The 15,221-nt window shown below is 54.3% G+C and overlaps 1 protein-coding gene across 1 annotated transcript in view; it reads left to right on the forward strand.

Annotated features, from left to right (window-relative positions):
• The first annotated feature begins 12,093 nt into the window (after positions 1-12,093).
• CES1 (carboxylesterase 1) overlaps positions 12,094-15,221 on the forward strand; it is a 34,858-nt gene continuing 31,730 nt past the window's right edge. The window contains exon 1 of the mRNA XM_055145510.1: positions 12,094-12,241. Coding sequence (XP_055001485.1) covers positions 12,190-12,241 — 52 coding nt within the window. The 5' untranslated portion in view covers positions 12,094-12,189. The remainder of the gene's footprint in view (positions 12,242-15,221) is intronic.

Raw genomic sequence — 15,221 nt, forward strand, 5'->3', positions numbered from 1 at the left:
ACGGAGGAACAATCCTTAGATCATTCCTTTTTGACATCGAAATAATCATAATCATAATCATAATAAATTTTCCTTGGCTTGGAAGGTTTCCAGATCTCCTCAATAAATCTCCAGGGGGGGGGGGGGCGGACCTGTGAATTGCCTAATAGCGATCTTGTTACTCATCGGAAAATGAGATAAAAATGTAAGATACAGAGAAAGAATTTGACTTTGTGTTGAAAGGTCTGGGCTGGAGCAATAGTACAGCCATTGGGCATTCACCTTTCGTGCGGCCTACCCGGGTTTGATTCTTCCGCACCTCTCGGAAAGCCCGGCAAGCTGCCGAGAGTATCCCGCCCACATGGCAGAGCCTGGCAAGCTACCTGTGGCGTATTGGATATGCCAAAAAAAGTAACAACAAGTCTCTTAATGAGAGACGTTACTGGTGCCCGCTCGAACAAATCGATGAGCAACGGGATGACAGTGACAGATGAAAAGTCTGCCCCCCCCCATCCCTCCCATGCTGCTCTCCCTGCCTCTCAGCACCCAAGGTGACGTGAACTTGGATGACTGAAGATGCTCAGGCTGGGGACACGCCCAAGAGCCAGCTTCTCAGTCACAGAAAGCAGGTGCCATACGGGGTCAGGGACTGCCAGGGGCCAGCCCTAGGTGAGAAGGGTTGGAGCAGGGTTGCCACATGGGGTTAAGGAAATAAGAGAAAAAGTGTGGGGCCACATGGACTGAGCCCCACATTCGATATTTATTGCTGTAAACCAGCAATCATCAGAAGGACAGGGGCAGCATGCAATAGCCGATGGCCTATCACGCTAATCTTTTTTAAATGAATTTTTTAAATATAAAAATTATTATATCTGATTATTGGGTTAAGTCCTCATCTATGACTTATTAAGCTGTCGGTGGCTTGCTGAGCCTTCTGTGTAGTTCCTTTTGTTTGTTGAGTTGCATTGGCTTCTATGTTACTTTTCCATCAAATTTGGTGTGTTCCAACCGGGATGTCAGGATTAGGGAATTAGGAGGCCAGAGACTTCAGGATCAAAGGTCTGGGCCAATGAGCTGACCGCTGGGAATGGAGGTAGTGTAGCTGCTTGGCATGCATCTCCTGGGAGATTTAGTCGGGAATCTGTAGCGCAGGGCAGGTGGGTGAGTCAGCAGACAGCAGCTGTGGGAGGTGGGCGCGGCTGCTCCTCTCACGCTAGTCTCAGTGGGTTGAGCGTTCACATATCAAAGGGTCTCTGCTCACTGAAATGTTTGTGGTAGGGGAACATCGGAGATGTTGGGGCTGCATCAGGGCCCACTGAAGAGAGATTGAGCCACATAGAAGCTTGCCGCAAAATCGTGCATGATTGGGTTTCAGCCATACAATGTTCCAACACCCGTTCCTTCACCAGTGTACATTTCTCACTGCCACTGTCCCCGCCTGGTCTCCTTCCCACCACCATCCACCCCACCCCACACCGCCTGTCTCTATGGCAGATACTCTCTCTCTCTCTCTCTCTCTCTCTCTCTCTCTCTCTCTCTCTCTCTCTCTCTCTCTCTCTCTCTCTCTCTCTCTCTCTCTCTCTCTCTCTCCTCCCTCCTCTAGCTACTGAAAGGTTATCAGGCCTATCCTAAAGGCTTTCTTTCCTGTTTCTTTACGGTGAGGAGGGAGAGCCTTTGGGCCACACCCAGGGGGGTACTCAGGGACTACTCTTGGCTCTGTGCTTGGGCGTCACTCTTGTCAATGCTCAGGGGACCCTATGAGGTGTCCAGCGTCAAACAGAGAACAGCCTAGTTCAATGCCAGTGCCCTACCCCTATACTATCTCTCTGGTCCAAGAAGGCTAATTTTGATGTGGCAGACTAAAGGAAACCTCAAAATTCATTTTTAAGGTATGCCCACTAACTCTCAGCGCACATGTGCCCTATGTCCCTCCCACAGTCCTCAGATCGTCTTCTCATTGGCAGAGGTGTCTGACATCAGGAAATACAGTTCAGGTCCACCCAGGATGGGACCTTCTCCCTCCTTGGGCCTGTCACATGCCCTTAGATGTTTTATTGAGTTAAAGTTGAAATTAAAATACCGCTTGACATCTTGCATTTTTCTTTTAAAAGTTAAAACGTGTTATTATTATTATTGTTGTTGTTTTAAATTTTAATCAAGTTTTAAGTAGGAGAACCACTTAGAGAACTTTCCCAAAATATAAATGTCTGGATCTGGAGCGGGAGCGATAGTACAGTGGGCAGGGCACTTCCCTTGCACGTGGCTGGCCTAGTTTGGATCCCCGGCATCCCATTATGGTCCTTCAAGCCCCGCCAGGAGTGATCCCTGAGCACAGAGTCAGTCAAGAGTAAGCCCTAAGACCCAGAGGGCATTCATGGTAATTCCCTGCCCAGTGGTGCAGGCCTGGTGCCTGGTTGTGTTGGGGCCCACCAAGGCCATAACCCACTATGCTTAGAGCATCGTGCAGGGCCAGGGACCAGGTGCTCAGCTATGCCAGGCTTGCTGGCCCTCACCAGCCTCAACGCTTAGCCTGCCCCTGGGTGCTACTGAGTACCACTTCCTAAGCAGCTCTGAACCAATGTGCTTTTGCTTTTCACACCTGGGTCGGTGAAGTATAAACTGAGTCAAAGGCCGTGCCCTTCCAATATCACCCCTCGTCCACGGTTCTACAAACCGCTCCGTCAGCAGCACAGACACATGCATTTTGCAATCTTCTCTGCTTTTCTCTTATTATGAAATCAGAACATAGTTAACCAATTCCTTGTTGTAAAATACACAGTTTACTTTAAAAAAAAAAAATCATCTTGGACTCAAATCACCAAATCAAATCAAAACAGAATGAAGAGATTCGTCTGAGAATTTTCCAATGTCCAGCAGAGGGCAGTATGATCACAGTAAAAAACCGCATTCATCTTGGACTTTCCGTGGGGCTGGCGATAAGATCCTGGACCTTGGAAGAAAAAAATTAGACAAAAAATCGTTCAGGTACAAACCAATACCAGGTATCACTGTTTCTTTCCCCCAAAACACTCAGAAAGGGAAGAGATGCAATCCATTAACCACAAAGTCTGCTCTCAAAGGCGGAACGGGTTAGGTTTGGGTTTATCTTTTTTTCTTTTCTTTTCTCTCTTTCTTGCCTTCTCTTTCTTTCTTTCTTTCTTTCTTTCTTTCTTTCTTTCTTTCTTTCTTTCTTTCTTTCTTTCTTTCTTTCTTTCTTTCTTTCTGTATTTCTGTATTTCTTTCTTCTTTCTGTCTTTCTTTTTCTGTCTTTCTTTCTTTCTTTCTTTCTGTATTTCTTTCTTTCTGTATTTCTTTCTTCTTTCTGTCTTTCTTTTTCTGTCTTTCTTTCTCTCTTTCTTTCTTCCTTCCTTTCTTTCCTTCTTTACTTTTCTTCTTTCTTTTATTTTTTTTTTCCTTTTTCTGTCCTACACTCAGTGGTGCCTGGGCATTGCCCCTGTTGGTGCTTGGGGGAATATACAGGGATCAAACCCCGGCCTTTTGTATGTAAAACCTGTGCTCCAGCCCGCTGAGAGATCTCACTAGTCCCACGTGCCTTTTGCTTTCAAATGTTTGTTTGTTCTGTTTCAGGGCTACGCCCGCGGGTACCGGGGATCCTCCTTCTGGCTCAATGACTGAAGGTTGCTCCCCACAGTGCTCAGGGGACCATGCGGTGCTGGGGGTGAAACCAGGCCTCTCGGGAACACACCACTTAGTCCTTGGAGGTGTCTCCCGCTGCGCCCCTCCCCGCACACACACACCTACACACTCCCGGTCTTTTCTGATTTTTACACTTTTTCATCAAGTTCCTAGGACCCTGCAGCAGGTGAGCAAAAAGGAATAAAAAGGAATCCTTGTTTCTTCTTTTCTTCCCCCTGAATTCCCCCTGAACTTTCCTGCCGGACTCAATGTTCCCCTCCCCCTCCGGCCCCCCAGCCCTGGCTATAAGCCACAGTCTTTCCTATGGGTATTGGGGGGTCGGTGGGTGGGGAGACAGGAAGTGCATTCAGGGCTCGGACCCTGCGTCAGGAAGCCAGTCTCAGGTCCCAGGGCTGGACCCGGGAAAGCACCTTCCAGAGGAAGCTCACACAGCCCAGCACTCTGCTAGAGTTTGTGTTCACCTCCAGGGTTCCCCAGGCAGGTGGGAGCTGGGTGGGCGGGAATAAGCCATTCACCACCGGCCTCTCTGATTTCAAAGGCCAGGAAGTTCCTTGGCAAAGATTGCTTGTTCCCTGGTGGTGCTGGAACCCGGGGTGGGACCTCAAAGGACTGACAGGAGGACAAAGGCCAGCGAGGGGGTGTGGTGAGCTGCCCCCCAGCCTAAACAGTGCAGTGGCAGGAAGAGCAGCCTGGGCAGGGGGGAGAGGCCAGCTTCAGACCCAGCCCCAGGACGGCCAGGGCCTGGTTAGTAAAAGAGAATTGGTCTGAGCACCCCTGCCCGGGCACCCCTCATTTCTCTGACCGTCTTTTATATCTGCCTACCTACCTGATAGCTTCGTGTGATTACATAGAATTACATGTTGTAATCACACTTGCATTTACTCCCTACTTAGACGCTCTGTTTCTGATTTATGCTGTCCTACACTAGCCACCTCCTTAACTTGCTAGAGCCGGCGCAACCCTGCCTCTGCTTGAGTGGCATGCCTCTCTCTTTCATGAGCAGAAACAACAGAATCATGATCACGTATTAAGAACCCGGGCAACTGGCTGTCACGCCCACGAACTGCCCCTGAGTGCCATGTAAGCACATGCATGGCCACGATCCAGAGACTCACAAATGAATCTCGAAACCCAGCAGCTCGCTACAGAGATGACTCCAGACCCCAATTAGTTACATTTTTAGGATCCCAAGAGCGCGTGGCTGCTTTTGCAGCCCGAGATATCTCATACTTCTTTTTTTTTTTTTTTTTGGCTTTTTTGTTGAATCACTTTGGGACTGGCGTGATAGCACAGCGGGTAAGGCATTTGCCTTGCACGCAGCTGACCCAGGTTTGATTCCTCCATCCCTCTTGGAGAGCCTGACAAGCTACCGAGAGTATCCCGCCTGGAGGGCAGAGCCTGGCAAGCTCCCTGTGGCGTATTCTATATGCCAAAAACAGTAGCTACAAGTCTCACGATGGAGCCGTTATTGATGCCCGCTCAAGCAAATCCATGAACAGTAGGACGACAGTGCCACAGTGTTACACTTTGAGATAGACTCTTACAGACATCTTATACTATTCATAACCAGCAATACAAAATAAATTGTCTAGCGTCTGCCTGTGGGGCAGGCTTAAGTGGAGGTGGGAAACTTTGAAATAAGGTGGTGGGACAGTGTCATGGTGGTGGGACTGGTGTTGAAATATTAAACGGAATCAATTGTTGTGATCAGTTTTATGAAAATAAAATTTAAAAATGAAAAAGAAAATTTTTAAAAAAAGAAGCAAAGCAGGGCGAGTGGACTGTTCGTATTCTCTCCGTCAGCGTAGATGGTCAGGAATCTGGTCTCTAGGAATCCTGTCTCATCTGTTGGATAATTAGTTCTTAAGACCGGACATTGCGTTTTCAGCTGTCCGGTGGAACTCAGGAGATGGTGCACGAAGTGGGCACAGGGCAGATATTAGTGAGGAAATGTCACACGTGCATCACGCTTGTCAGCAGCAGAGTAGAGGAAGCCTGGCTGAGCTCAGGTGGTCCCTGCCTGACCTCCATCCTCCTGGCCTCCACCCTGTCCTCACCCTGCCCACCCCACGCCTCATCTGCCCACAGAATCACCCTGTTCCCGACTCCCGGATCTGCCCCTGATCCAAACAGAATGTGCCTTCTGGCATCTCCCTTCATATCTCCCCACACCCGCTTCTCACGCTTGGCCACGGAGCACGCTGTGACTTCTCGCTCACCGTCCCAGAGCCAGTGTCCGTGCCTCTGGGCCATGAAGCATCCGCTCTGCTGTTGTTGCCTATCGGGGTAGTAAGGAGTAGAATATTCTAGAACACACCTGAATTCATGCCGTGAATCTTCTAGCACACACCCTTCAGGGTTGCTGTGTTTACACAACTTTTGCTTTCGGACACAGTGAGCCCTGGGCTGGGCTCAGACGCACCTGGTGGAAAAGGATTGAAACCTTGGGGACCCCCCTTCCCTCCACCACCACCATGGGTGGGGGTGGGGCAGAGCCAGGCTCCAGCTCTGCACTTGGGACTGCCCAGGGAAGGCATTCGCCACCCCCGCCACCCCTCTTAGTTAATTACCCTTTGGCTTTATCATGATTGAAATTCTTAAAAAGACAGCGGCACGGTCTCCACGCTTTCTTTTAATTCCTGGGGAGTCACTTTGGGGTTTCATTTATGGCAATGGTGTCGTGTTGCGTTGCCTTTGCACAGGTGTGCGCGTGTCCAGCAGAATTCACCTGCTGAAGGAGAAGTGCTCCTAGCGGGATGGGCGGCAGGTCCGTGGAACAGGAGCCAAGGTTACCAGGAGGGAAACCGAGCAGGCAGGAGGTTTCCGTACCGCAGCTGCTTTGGACAGTGCCATCGAAGCCTCGACTCACAAACTCTTGACCCAGGGTGAAGGCCAGTGGTCAGTTCCCTCCTAGCGCCCCTGCCTCCCCTCCCCTCTTTCTATAAAGGGCCCCTCCTCACCCGCTGGGTGGCCGGGAGCTGGGATGGCTGTCTGGTGGGTCCCGTGGTTACCTGGCAGGGCGGGCGAAGGTCAGGCCGGACACGGACTCACCACGTCGATGCTCCCCACTCGGCTGTTGGGTGAGCTAATGGGTGTGGGGGGCCCAGGAGGATCCTCCCTCCCGAGTGCGAAGGCCCCTTCCTGGGAGTTTGCTTTCCCAAGAAAGTATCTTGCTCTCAGAGGAGCTAGGCTGTTTCTGCAGGGGTTGGAGCAGATCATTTTCTGCTCTTTTTTTGGGGGGTGGGGTCACACCTGGCGATGCACAGGGGTTACTCCTGGCTCTGCACTCAGGAATCACCCCTGGCGGTGCTCAGGGGACCATATGGGGTGCTGGGAATCGAACCCAGGTTGGCTACATGCAAGGCAAACGCCCTACCCACTGTGCTATCGCTCCAGCCCCCATGTTCTGCTCTTGAGAGTGGGAACTGGCCAACTGTGTACCTGACGATGACCTCACGTGACCGCTGAGTGTTTGTGCTGAGCTCAGCTCTGGCGCCACGTCCAGGGCCTCTCCCGCCTCACCCACCTTTCTGCAGAGTCACGATGAGACGGGAGGCTGCCCAGGGCCGCACCCAGGCCTGCCCAGGGCTGCGAGGGGCTTTGTGTGCTTGCAGAACTGGGTGATGTCACCCCCACCTTCAATCTGGGGCTGAGAGAGCACGCTACAGCTTTCCCGGCCAACGGTCGGGGCACGGCGCCAGGCTGCAAAGGTCAGCTGGCCAGGACAGAGAGGCAGGGTGGGCACATCCTAACAGGGAGGGCTGTGTGCCTGTGTGAGTGTATGTGGGAGCACGTGTGGTATGTGTGTGCGGTGGATGAGTGCGTGTGTGGGGTGGTGAGGGGTGGTGGTGGAGGTGGATGTAAGTGGCATGTGACTGTGTGAGTGATGTGTGTGTGTTATGAGTGTGTGTGGGTGTGTTAGTGTGTATACGAGTGTGAATGTGTGTGGTGTGTGGTATGTGAGTGTGTTCTGTGTGAGAGTATGTAGGAGAGTGTGAATGTGTGTGTGGCGTGTGAGAGTGTGTATGACTATGAATGTGAGTGTCTGATGTGTGTGAGTGTGAACGTCTGTGTGGTGTATAAGAATGTATGAGTGTGAATGTGTGTGTGATATGTGTGTGTGTGGTGTGTGAGGCTGTGTAGGAGAGTGTGAATGTGTGCGTGGCATGTGGCATGTGAGTGTGTTTCGTGTGAGAGTGTGTATGAGTGTGTGTGTAAGTGTGTGATGGGCAAGAGTGTGTATTAGTGTAAATGTGTGATATATGTAAGTGTGTGGTATGTGAGGCTGTGTAGGAGAGTGTGAATGTGTGCGTGGCATGTGGTGAGTGTGTTTTGTGTGAGAGTGTGTATGAGTATGAATGTGTCAAGAGTACAAGTGTGTACAAGAGTGTGTGTGAGTGTGAACGTGTGTGTATTGAGTGAGAGTGTGTATGAGAGTGTGTGTGCGAGTGTGTGGTATGCGAGAGTGTATTAGTGTGAATGTGTGTGTGTGTGTGTGTGTGTGTGTGAGTGGTTGGAAACGGTGTGTCTGTCTGCTGAGGAGGCCCACCCGGCGAGCCCATGCGGAAAGGGGACGGCGAGGCAGGCTCTGACCCGTGGCTCCCCCCGGGGTCATGAAGGAGAAACTCACTCACGTGTCTGTGGAGTGTGGCCTTCAGCAGTGACCCAGTCCCGCCCGCCCTGGCCGGTCCCAGGGGCTAATGGGCGCAGAGGAACATTCCTCGCTGAATGGGGGGACACGCCCCAGCGTTTCCTTCAGCCCGCACCTACGGCCTTGGCCATGCCCCCGCGGCCCGGGGGGACCGTGTTGAGATGGTGGCTGCTGACTGCCCTGTTCTCAGTAGGGACCTGGCCTGGACAGGGACAGTTTTGCCGAGTTCCTGTCATTGGGGAGGAGGCCCAGAGAAAGCCCAGCCTGGGGACAGTCCACTCACACCTGCTCCCTCTCCAGGGCCAGAGCAAGGCGCGTGGCTCCGGACAGAAACTGGGGCGGCAATTTCTCGGGGACAAATCACACTGGGGCAGGGGACCTTGAAACCGGGGTCTCCCCCTCCCCCCACTCTCTCCCGGGAGCCCTCCTTTCTGGGCCCAAGGACTTCCAGGCAGCGAGTGCCCAGGAGGACGTGGCCATGTGGGAGGGGCGAATCAAGGATGTGCTTGGGGCCGCCCAGAGTAGGCCCACCCTAGGAGTTGTTTGGGGCGGGCAGAGACAGCGTGGGGCGTGCAGCACTCGCCTTGCATGAGGTCAACCCTGGTTCCATCCCGGCCAGTCCCCTGCACACGGCCAGGAGTTGTCCTGAGCACAGAGCCACGAGTAGGGCCTGAGCACTGCTGGGTGCAGCCTGGTAGCTTCATCCCCACAAAGATGGTTTCTGGGGGCTCCCAAGGTATGCTTAGGGGACCCCGGAGCCACTCCCAGTGACACTCTGCCAGCTGGACCCGAGGCTTTGGTGCTCAGACCAGACGCTATGGTGCTGCTCCAGCCCTGCAGTGCTCAGGGCTCAGGGGCCCTGTGATCAGACTCAGGGCCTTCGGCCTTACTCTCCTGGCCCTGTGGAAAGTTCTTCGCCCAGGCAGAAAAGTTCAGAGTGTGGGCTTCGTAGGGGACGGCACCTTGCTCCACCGAGCCCGGGAGATGAGCGCATTGGCCTATTGGCCTATGGTGTCTGTTTTGGAGCCATGCCCGGAGATGCTCAGGGATGACTCCTCCTGGCTCTGCTCTCAGGAATAACTCCTGGTGGTGCTTGGGGGACCAAATGAGATGCTGGGGATAGAACCCGGGTCAGCCTCATGCTAGGCCAGTGCCCTACCCACTGTGCTGTGCTCAGGTGCCTCGGGGGCGTCTTGAAGAACCAAGTGAGTTCTGCACACAAACACTCAGCAGGGAAAATGCACTTTACATACAGCACGGTGACTACCAGCCAGGAAGCACTTGAGACAAACTTCAGATGAAGGCAGGAGTGGACGAAAGCAGAAAACACAGACAAGAAAAAGTGACTCCTCGGGGTCGAAGAGAAAGGGCAGGTTCAGGAGAGACCCAGCGGACACGGGTTCAATCCCCGGCATCCTAAATGGTCCCGCCAGCTCTGCCAGGAGTGATCCTTGAAGTGCTGAGCCAGGAGTAAACTCTTCTGCACCTCTGGGTGTGGCCCCACGAAGGGGAACATTTTCCTGCCCCCAACGAAGAAAACCAGTTTATCCAGCAGGAAGAAGTGACCCTTGTAATGCATGCTAGACACGCCTCCTTCCAGAAGTTTTCCCACAAGAGTGCAGGAAAATGTTTTCTCTCATGCACCTCAACTTCATGCACCATAAATTTACCTCTGGGCAGCGGGAGCTTCATTGGTTTTCAGGATGTTACAAGCTAGCTGTTTGTCACCCCTATCCCCAGCATGCTTGCCTGGCCCCTAAAGGAACCCTGTCACATTGCCAGTCTCCCCCCACCCCCCTTCTCCGAGCCCCCAGCAGCCAAGAGTGCCCCTTGTCTCTTCTTATTTCCTGTGGCAGACCCTTCAGCCGGCACATATTCCATTAAGGAGAACATGCCGTGGTGTGCCTAGGGCCATTTCTGTTTGTCCATTGATCAGTTCGTGGACATTTGGAACGATCTGCACTCTGCCATGAGTAATGCTGTTACTTTTGCACGGGCTTTTGTATTGGGCACGTTTTCCTTTTGCTGGCCTGTTTACTGAGGAGTGGAATCCAGGGCACTCTCTTCCAGCTTTTGAGAAACTGCCTAATTGTTTCCAAAGGGCAGCTCCCACGGCCCCCACATGCCCCTTGCTGCCCATCTTCCCTGGTTGATACATGCAGGCCTGCATCAGAGCTAGGAGCGATTCGGGGCCAGTGGCCGGGGAGGGGGGAAGGGTGGGAGAGGTACTAGAGTGACTTGTGTGTATATATGGTGTGTGTGTGGGGGGGGGGTTGCTGCGTACACACACACACACACACACACACACTGCTGAGCAGGTAATAAGTCAGTATTACCAGTGCTCTAGTTCTTTCACAGTCCTTCCTGATATCCAAATAACTATCACTTTTATGCCAAGTGGTTCAGCTTATCGTTGCTTACACAGCAGGTAATAAGTCATTATAAGTCAAGGCGTTGAGCAGCTTCCTTGTGTCCATGCAGGTAAATGACACTTTCCACACATGCCCACAGCACTTCGGATCTGTTCGATCCTTTCAAATTGCGTGCCCGCCACCTCCTACTTCCTACCTCTCTTATTTTCCCGCCTTTCCTGGCGAGCTCCTGGATGAGGGGAAACAAAACTTTTTATCTTTAGATCCCAAAGGTCCAACACAGGGTGGTTTGGTGAGTGTCTGGAGATGTCATGGATACATGGAATAATGGAGGAAGAGAGTGGTATGATGGGAGAAAGGAAAGGAAGGAGGAAGGAAGGGATGGAAGGAAGGAAAAAAGGAAGGATGGAAGGAAGGAAAGTAGGAAAGAAGAAAAAGGAAAGATGGAAGGAAGGAAGGATAGAAGGAAGGAAGGAAGGATAGAAGGAAGGAAGGATAGAAGGAAGGAAGGAAGGAAGGAAGGAAGGAAGGAAGGAAGGAAGGAAGGAAGGAAGGAAGGAAGGAAGGAATTGACAGGAGAGGAAGGGAGGACAGAGGGAAGAAGGAAGGGATGGAAAAGGACGGAAGGAAGGAAGGAGGGAGGGAGGGAGGGAGGGAGGGAGGGAGGGAAGAATGAAGGAAGGTAGAAAGGAAGGCAGGCAGGGAGGGAGGGAGGGAGGAAGGGTTGATTAGAGCCAGAACCATGGAAAGACGAACTTCCTGCTCTACAAGAACATTCTGATCGAGGGTCCCTGCTGGAGAGGCACTGAGTGCCCTGTCTTTGGAGGTAAGCAGCAGTAAGCTGAGTCACTTGGCATAAAAGTGATAGAGTTAATTTGGGTATCAGGAAGGACTGTGGTCTAGGGAGACCCTTGGAAGAACTAGAGCACAGGGCTGGCATGTGCCTGGTTGGAGTGTGGGCAAGCACCCCCTGGCCCCCTACCCACCCACCAGCACCTCAAAGCAGGACCAAGCCTCTAACCGTCACGCCTGCAGAGGGGGGGCTGTAAGAGTATTCCAAACTTCGGAGCCTAGATGTCTACGCAGGGGAAATGCAGGCGTTTGCCCTAAATGCCTTAGAGGAGCAGCAGAGGGGCTGGGGGCTGCTCTAAACATTGTCCAGCGTGCTCTGAGGACCCCGGACCAAAGCCCCCTGGACTACAGGCGTCCGTGGCCTGGTGCCAGCCTTGGGGATGCTCGCGGGGCGCTAAGGTTACAGGCCGGAAAGGGAAAACCCTTATGTAAGCGGGTGCTTGAGGCGTCCGCGCCTGTCCGTAATCCGAGAGTTCAGCCCGGGTTGTTTAGATAAAGGAGGGCAAACTCTGGGGGGTGTGGCCGAGAGCGCCCCACTGACCCCCGGAGCCTGCGCTGGAAGGCGCTCCCCGCAGTGCGGGGCGCGGGGGAGGGCGCCGGGGCGGGGCTGCGCGCTGGGGCTGCACCCCGGCCCGACCCGGCTGGGCGCAGAGCCCGGCGCGCTGCTGTCCCGGCACCATGCGGCTCTTCGCTCTCGCCCTGCTCTGCGCGGCCCTGTGCGCCACTCGCGGTGAGTCCCCGGCGGGCCGGGCGCGGGCGGCACGTGGGGACCTTTGTCCGCGCGCGGCAGCCTGGGGCAGGAGCAGCCCCCGCAGCCCCCTGGCTGTGGTTGCCTAGACCAGGGGAGAGGACCCTTCTCTCCACGCACACATACGCACACACGCACGCACGCACACACACGCATGCATGCACGCACGCACACACTGCCCATCTGGGCCAGGGGAGAGGACCTCCCCTCAACCTCAACACACACATACACACACACATTCTCTCTCTCTCTCTCTCTCTCTCTCTCTCTCTCTCTCTCTCTCTCTCTCTCTCTCTCTCTCTCTCTCTCTCTCACACACACACACACACACACACACACACATTCTCTCTCTCTCACTCTCTCACACACACACTCCCAAGACCTGACCCCCAACACACTCACACACACACACACACACACACACACACTCTCCCCATGCTAGACAGGGGACAGGACCTCCCCTCAACACACATACACACACACAGAGACATATGCACACACACACATTCTCTCTCACACACACACATTCTCTCTCACACACACACTCCCAAGACTTGACCCCCAACACACTTGCGTGCACACACACACTCCATCCTAGACAGGGGACAGAACCTCCCCTCACACACACACACACACACACACACACGCAGACACACACACACACATTCACTTTCTCTCTCTCTCTCTCTCTCTCTCTCTCTCTCTCTCTCTCTCTCTCTCTCTCTCTCTCCTTCCTAGACACCCCATCCTTCTACTGCACGCCTCTCCACTTTTCTCATGCCCCACCGCATGCCCGGGGAGAGCCTTTGTTTTCCCTAATTAGGATGCTGGAGAAGCCCTGCCGGGCCGGGCGGCTGAGCGGAATACTCAAACTGCTGCTCTGGAGTCAGAGTCTGTGGGATGAATCCCAGCTCAGCGCCCAGCTAGTGGTGCTCTTGTGGGCCCGGGTCACGTGATTTCTCTGGGCCTAATCCAGTCTCACCTGGCTACTGTGAGGATGAAAGAAATGGTTGTTTTCAAGCCGGAGGCGCTTGGTATACTGGAAGTGAACCTGTCTTCCACCACCCCCCCTTCCCAGAAGAAAAAGGCTCCAGAAATAAAGGGGCTAGTTTGCAACGAAGGGGCTAGTTTGCAATGTCGGTGGGTCGATAAGGGGGTTGGGGTGTGGCACCGGGCAGTCCATGGAGTGGGAGCTACCTGGCCCTGAAAAAGGAGATGGCCCTGCAGGAGGGGAGGGAGCTGGGCTGGTTGAGGCCTCACTGTCACCAGCCCTGGGCCGGCGGGGTGATTAGGACAAGAATGACCTGGGCCCTTGCTGGAGATATGCCCATGAGGAAGGTGGTTGAGGCACAGGATCCCACATCTTCGAGTTGATCCGACTCTAGGGATTGGTTAGCCTGCAGGGCGCGAGGAAGGGGTGAGGAGTGGGGGGTGGGGGAGCCCTGCAGGGTCAGCACTGCAGAATGCAGAGTCGGGGCACGGTGAATCCAGGGTGCCACCAGGGCCCCAAGAACCCGTGCACTTCTTCAGGAGGGAAACACGCACTTGCCCAAGGTCAGCGGGAGGAGCCTGCTGCCCTGGGTCCAGAGCAGGTCCCGGCAGGGCAGCGCCTTATCTGCCCAGGCCCTGCCAGCTTTCCTCTGCGTCCTGCTGCCCGGGCCCTGGGAGCCGCCAGGAGCGGGAGGCCAGGGCCGACCGAGAAGAGGCACGTCAGGGAGAACATTCCCTCCCTGGCTGCTGGCGCCTGTTTCCTTCTCTCTCTGAGCGATGCTCAGGATGCCTCGCGGTGCCTGAAGGACTCCAGCCATACTTGGCAGCGAGGCTGTTTGGTTTAATGCTTGCGCTCATTAGGGCAGAGTTTCTTGAACCCAGAGGTGTTGGGAGCCACCCAGAAGTGCTCAGAAGGTCATGCAGTGCCAGGCTTGAAACCCAGGTCCCTTGCTTGTGCTTCTGGGCACTGACCTACCTACCCAGCTCCAGACATCACATGTTCCTCATTACAAAGTCCCTATGGTCTGCTTCCCAGGTCTCCACTTCCTCATCTGTAAAATGGGCACACTAACCCCTACCTGGCCAGGTTCCCATGAGGGTCCATGTGAGTGGACTGCACGTGGGCACATAGTAAGAGCCCAGCGTGCCAACAGGAAGTGGAACAGCAGCGGTTTACCACTGCGGTCATTTCCCTTACTCTCCGCTCCTTCGGGCTTGGCAGTCTGCCCTCTCTCCTCTCCCTCTCTGGTTGACTGGGGCGGGGGGGGGGATGTGGGCGGGGATGGCGGATATCACAAGTGCCTTCTCCAGAGGGTCACTTCGGTTTTGGCAGCCTCAGCAGCCACCTTACCGTTGTGGAAACTGGCTGGGGTGGGGGGGACCCCAAGCAGTTGGCAGGCTGCAGTCACAGGACCTGCCACTGTGGCAAAGGAAGCCCCGGGGACAGGGGTCTCGGGTCCAGGACTACTTTGGGGAGTGCAGGAGCACCCACCCCCATAGCCATTCGGCTATACTTTTTTTCTTTACTCTGCCCCGCCCCAAGTAGGCCCTACCCCCCACCTGTAGACCCCGCCTCCAGCACACAAGCCCCGCCCTGCCCCTTGGGTCTGACACTCTGCTGGGTCTCCGTGGGTAGGCTCCGCCCCTGCATATAGGCCCCGCCTCCTCACATAGGCCCCGCCTCCCTCACATAGGCCCTGGCTCTCCATTGGGCTGAGGTTCTGCCCCGCCCCTGCAGATGGGCCCCGCCCACTGAACTGGGGTCTGGTTTTCCCCTGCCCCTGTTCAGTCCTGGTCATAGTTGGCTGCAGGCAGCTGCCCCGAGCTGTTCTGGGAAAACCCACAGCTGCCATCACTCCGTCCTCCTGAGGGTCACCCCATTCCAGAGCTCCGGAAGGCAGGCCTCAGTCCAGCCAGTTTGCTCGCTGGCCATTACCCTCCTTCACCTCCTTAACTCTGGGTTTCCCCTGAT

Source organism: Sorex araneus, chromosome 8 (genome assembly GCF_027595985.1).
Source record: "Sorex araneus isolate mSorAra2 chromosome 8, mSorAra2.pri, whole genome shotgun sequence".
Classification (NCBI taxonomy): domain Eukaryota; kingdom Metazoa; phylum Chordata; class Mammalia; order Eulipotyphla; family Soricidae; genus Sorex; species Sorex araneus.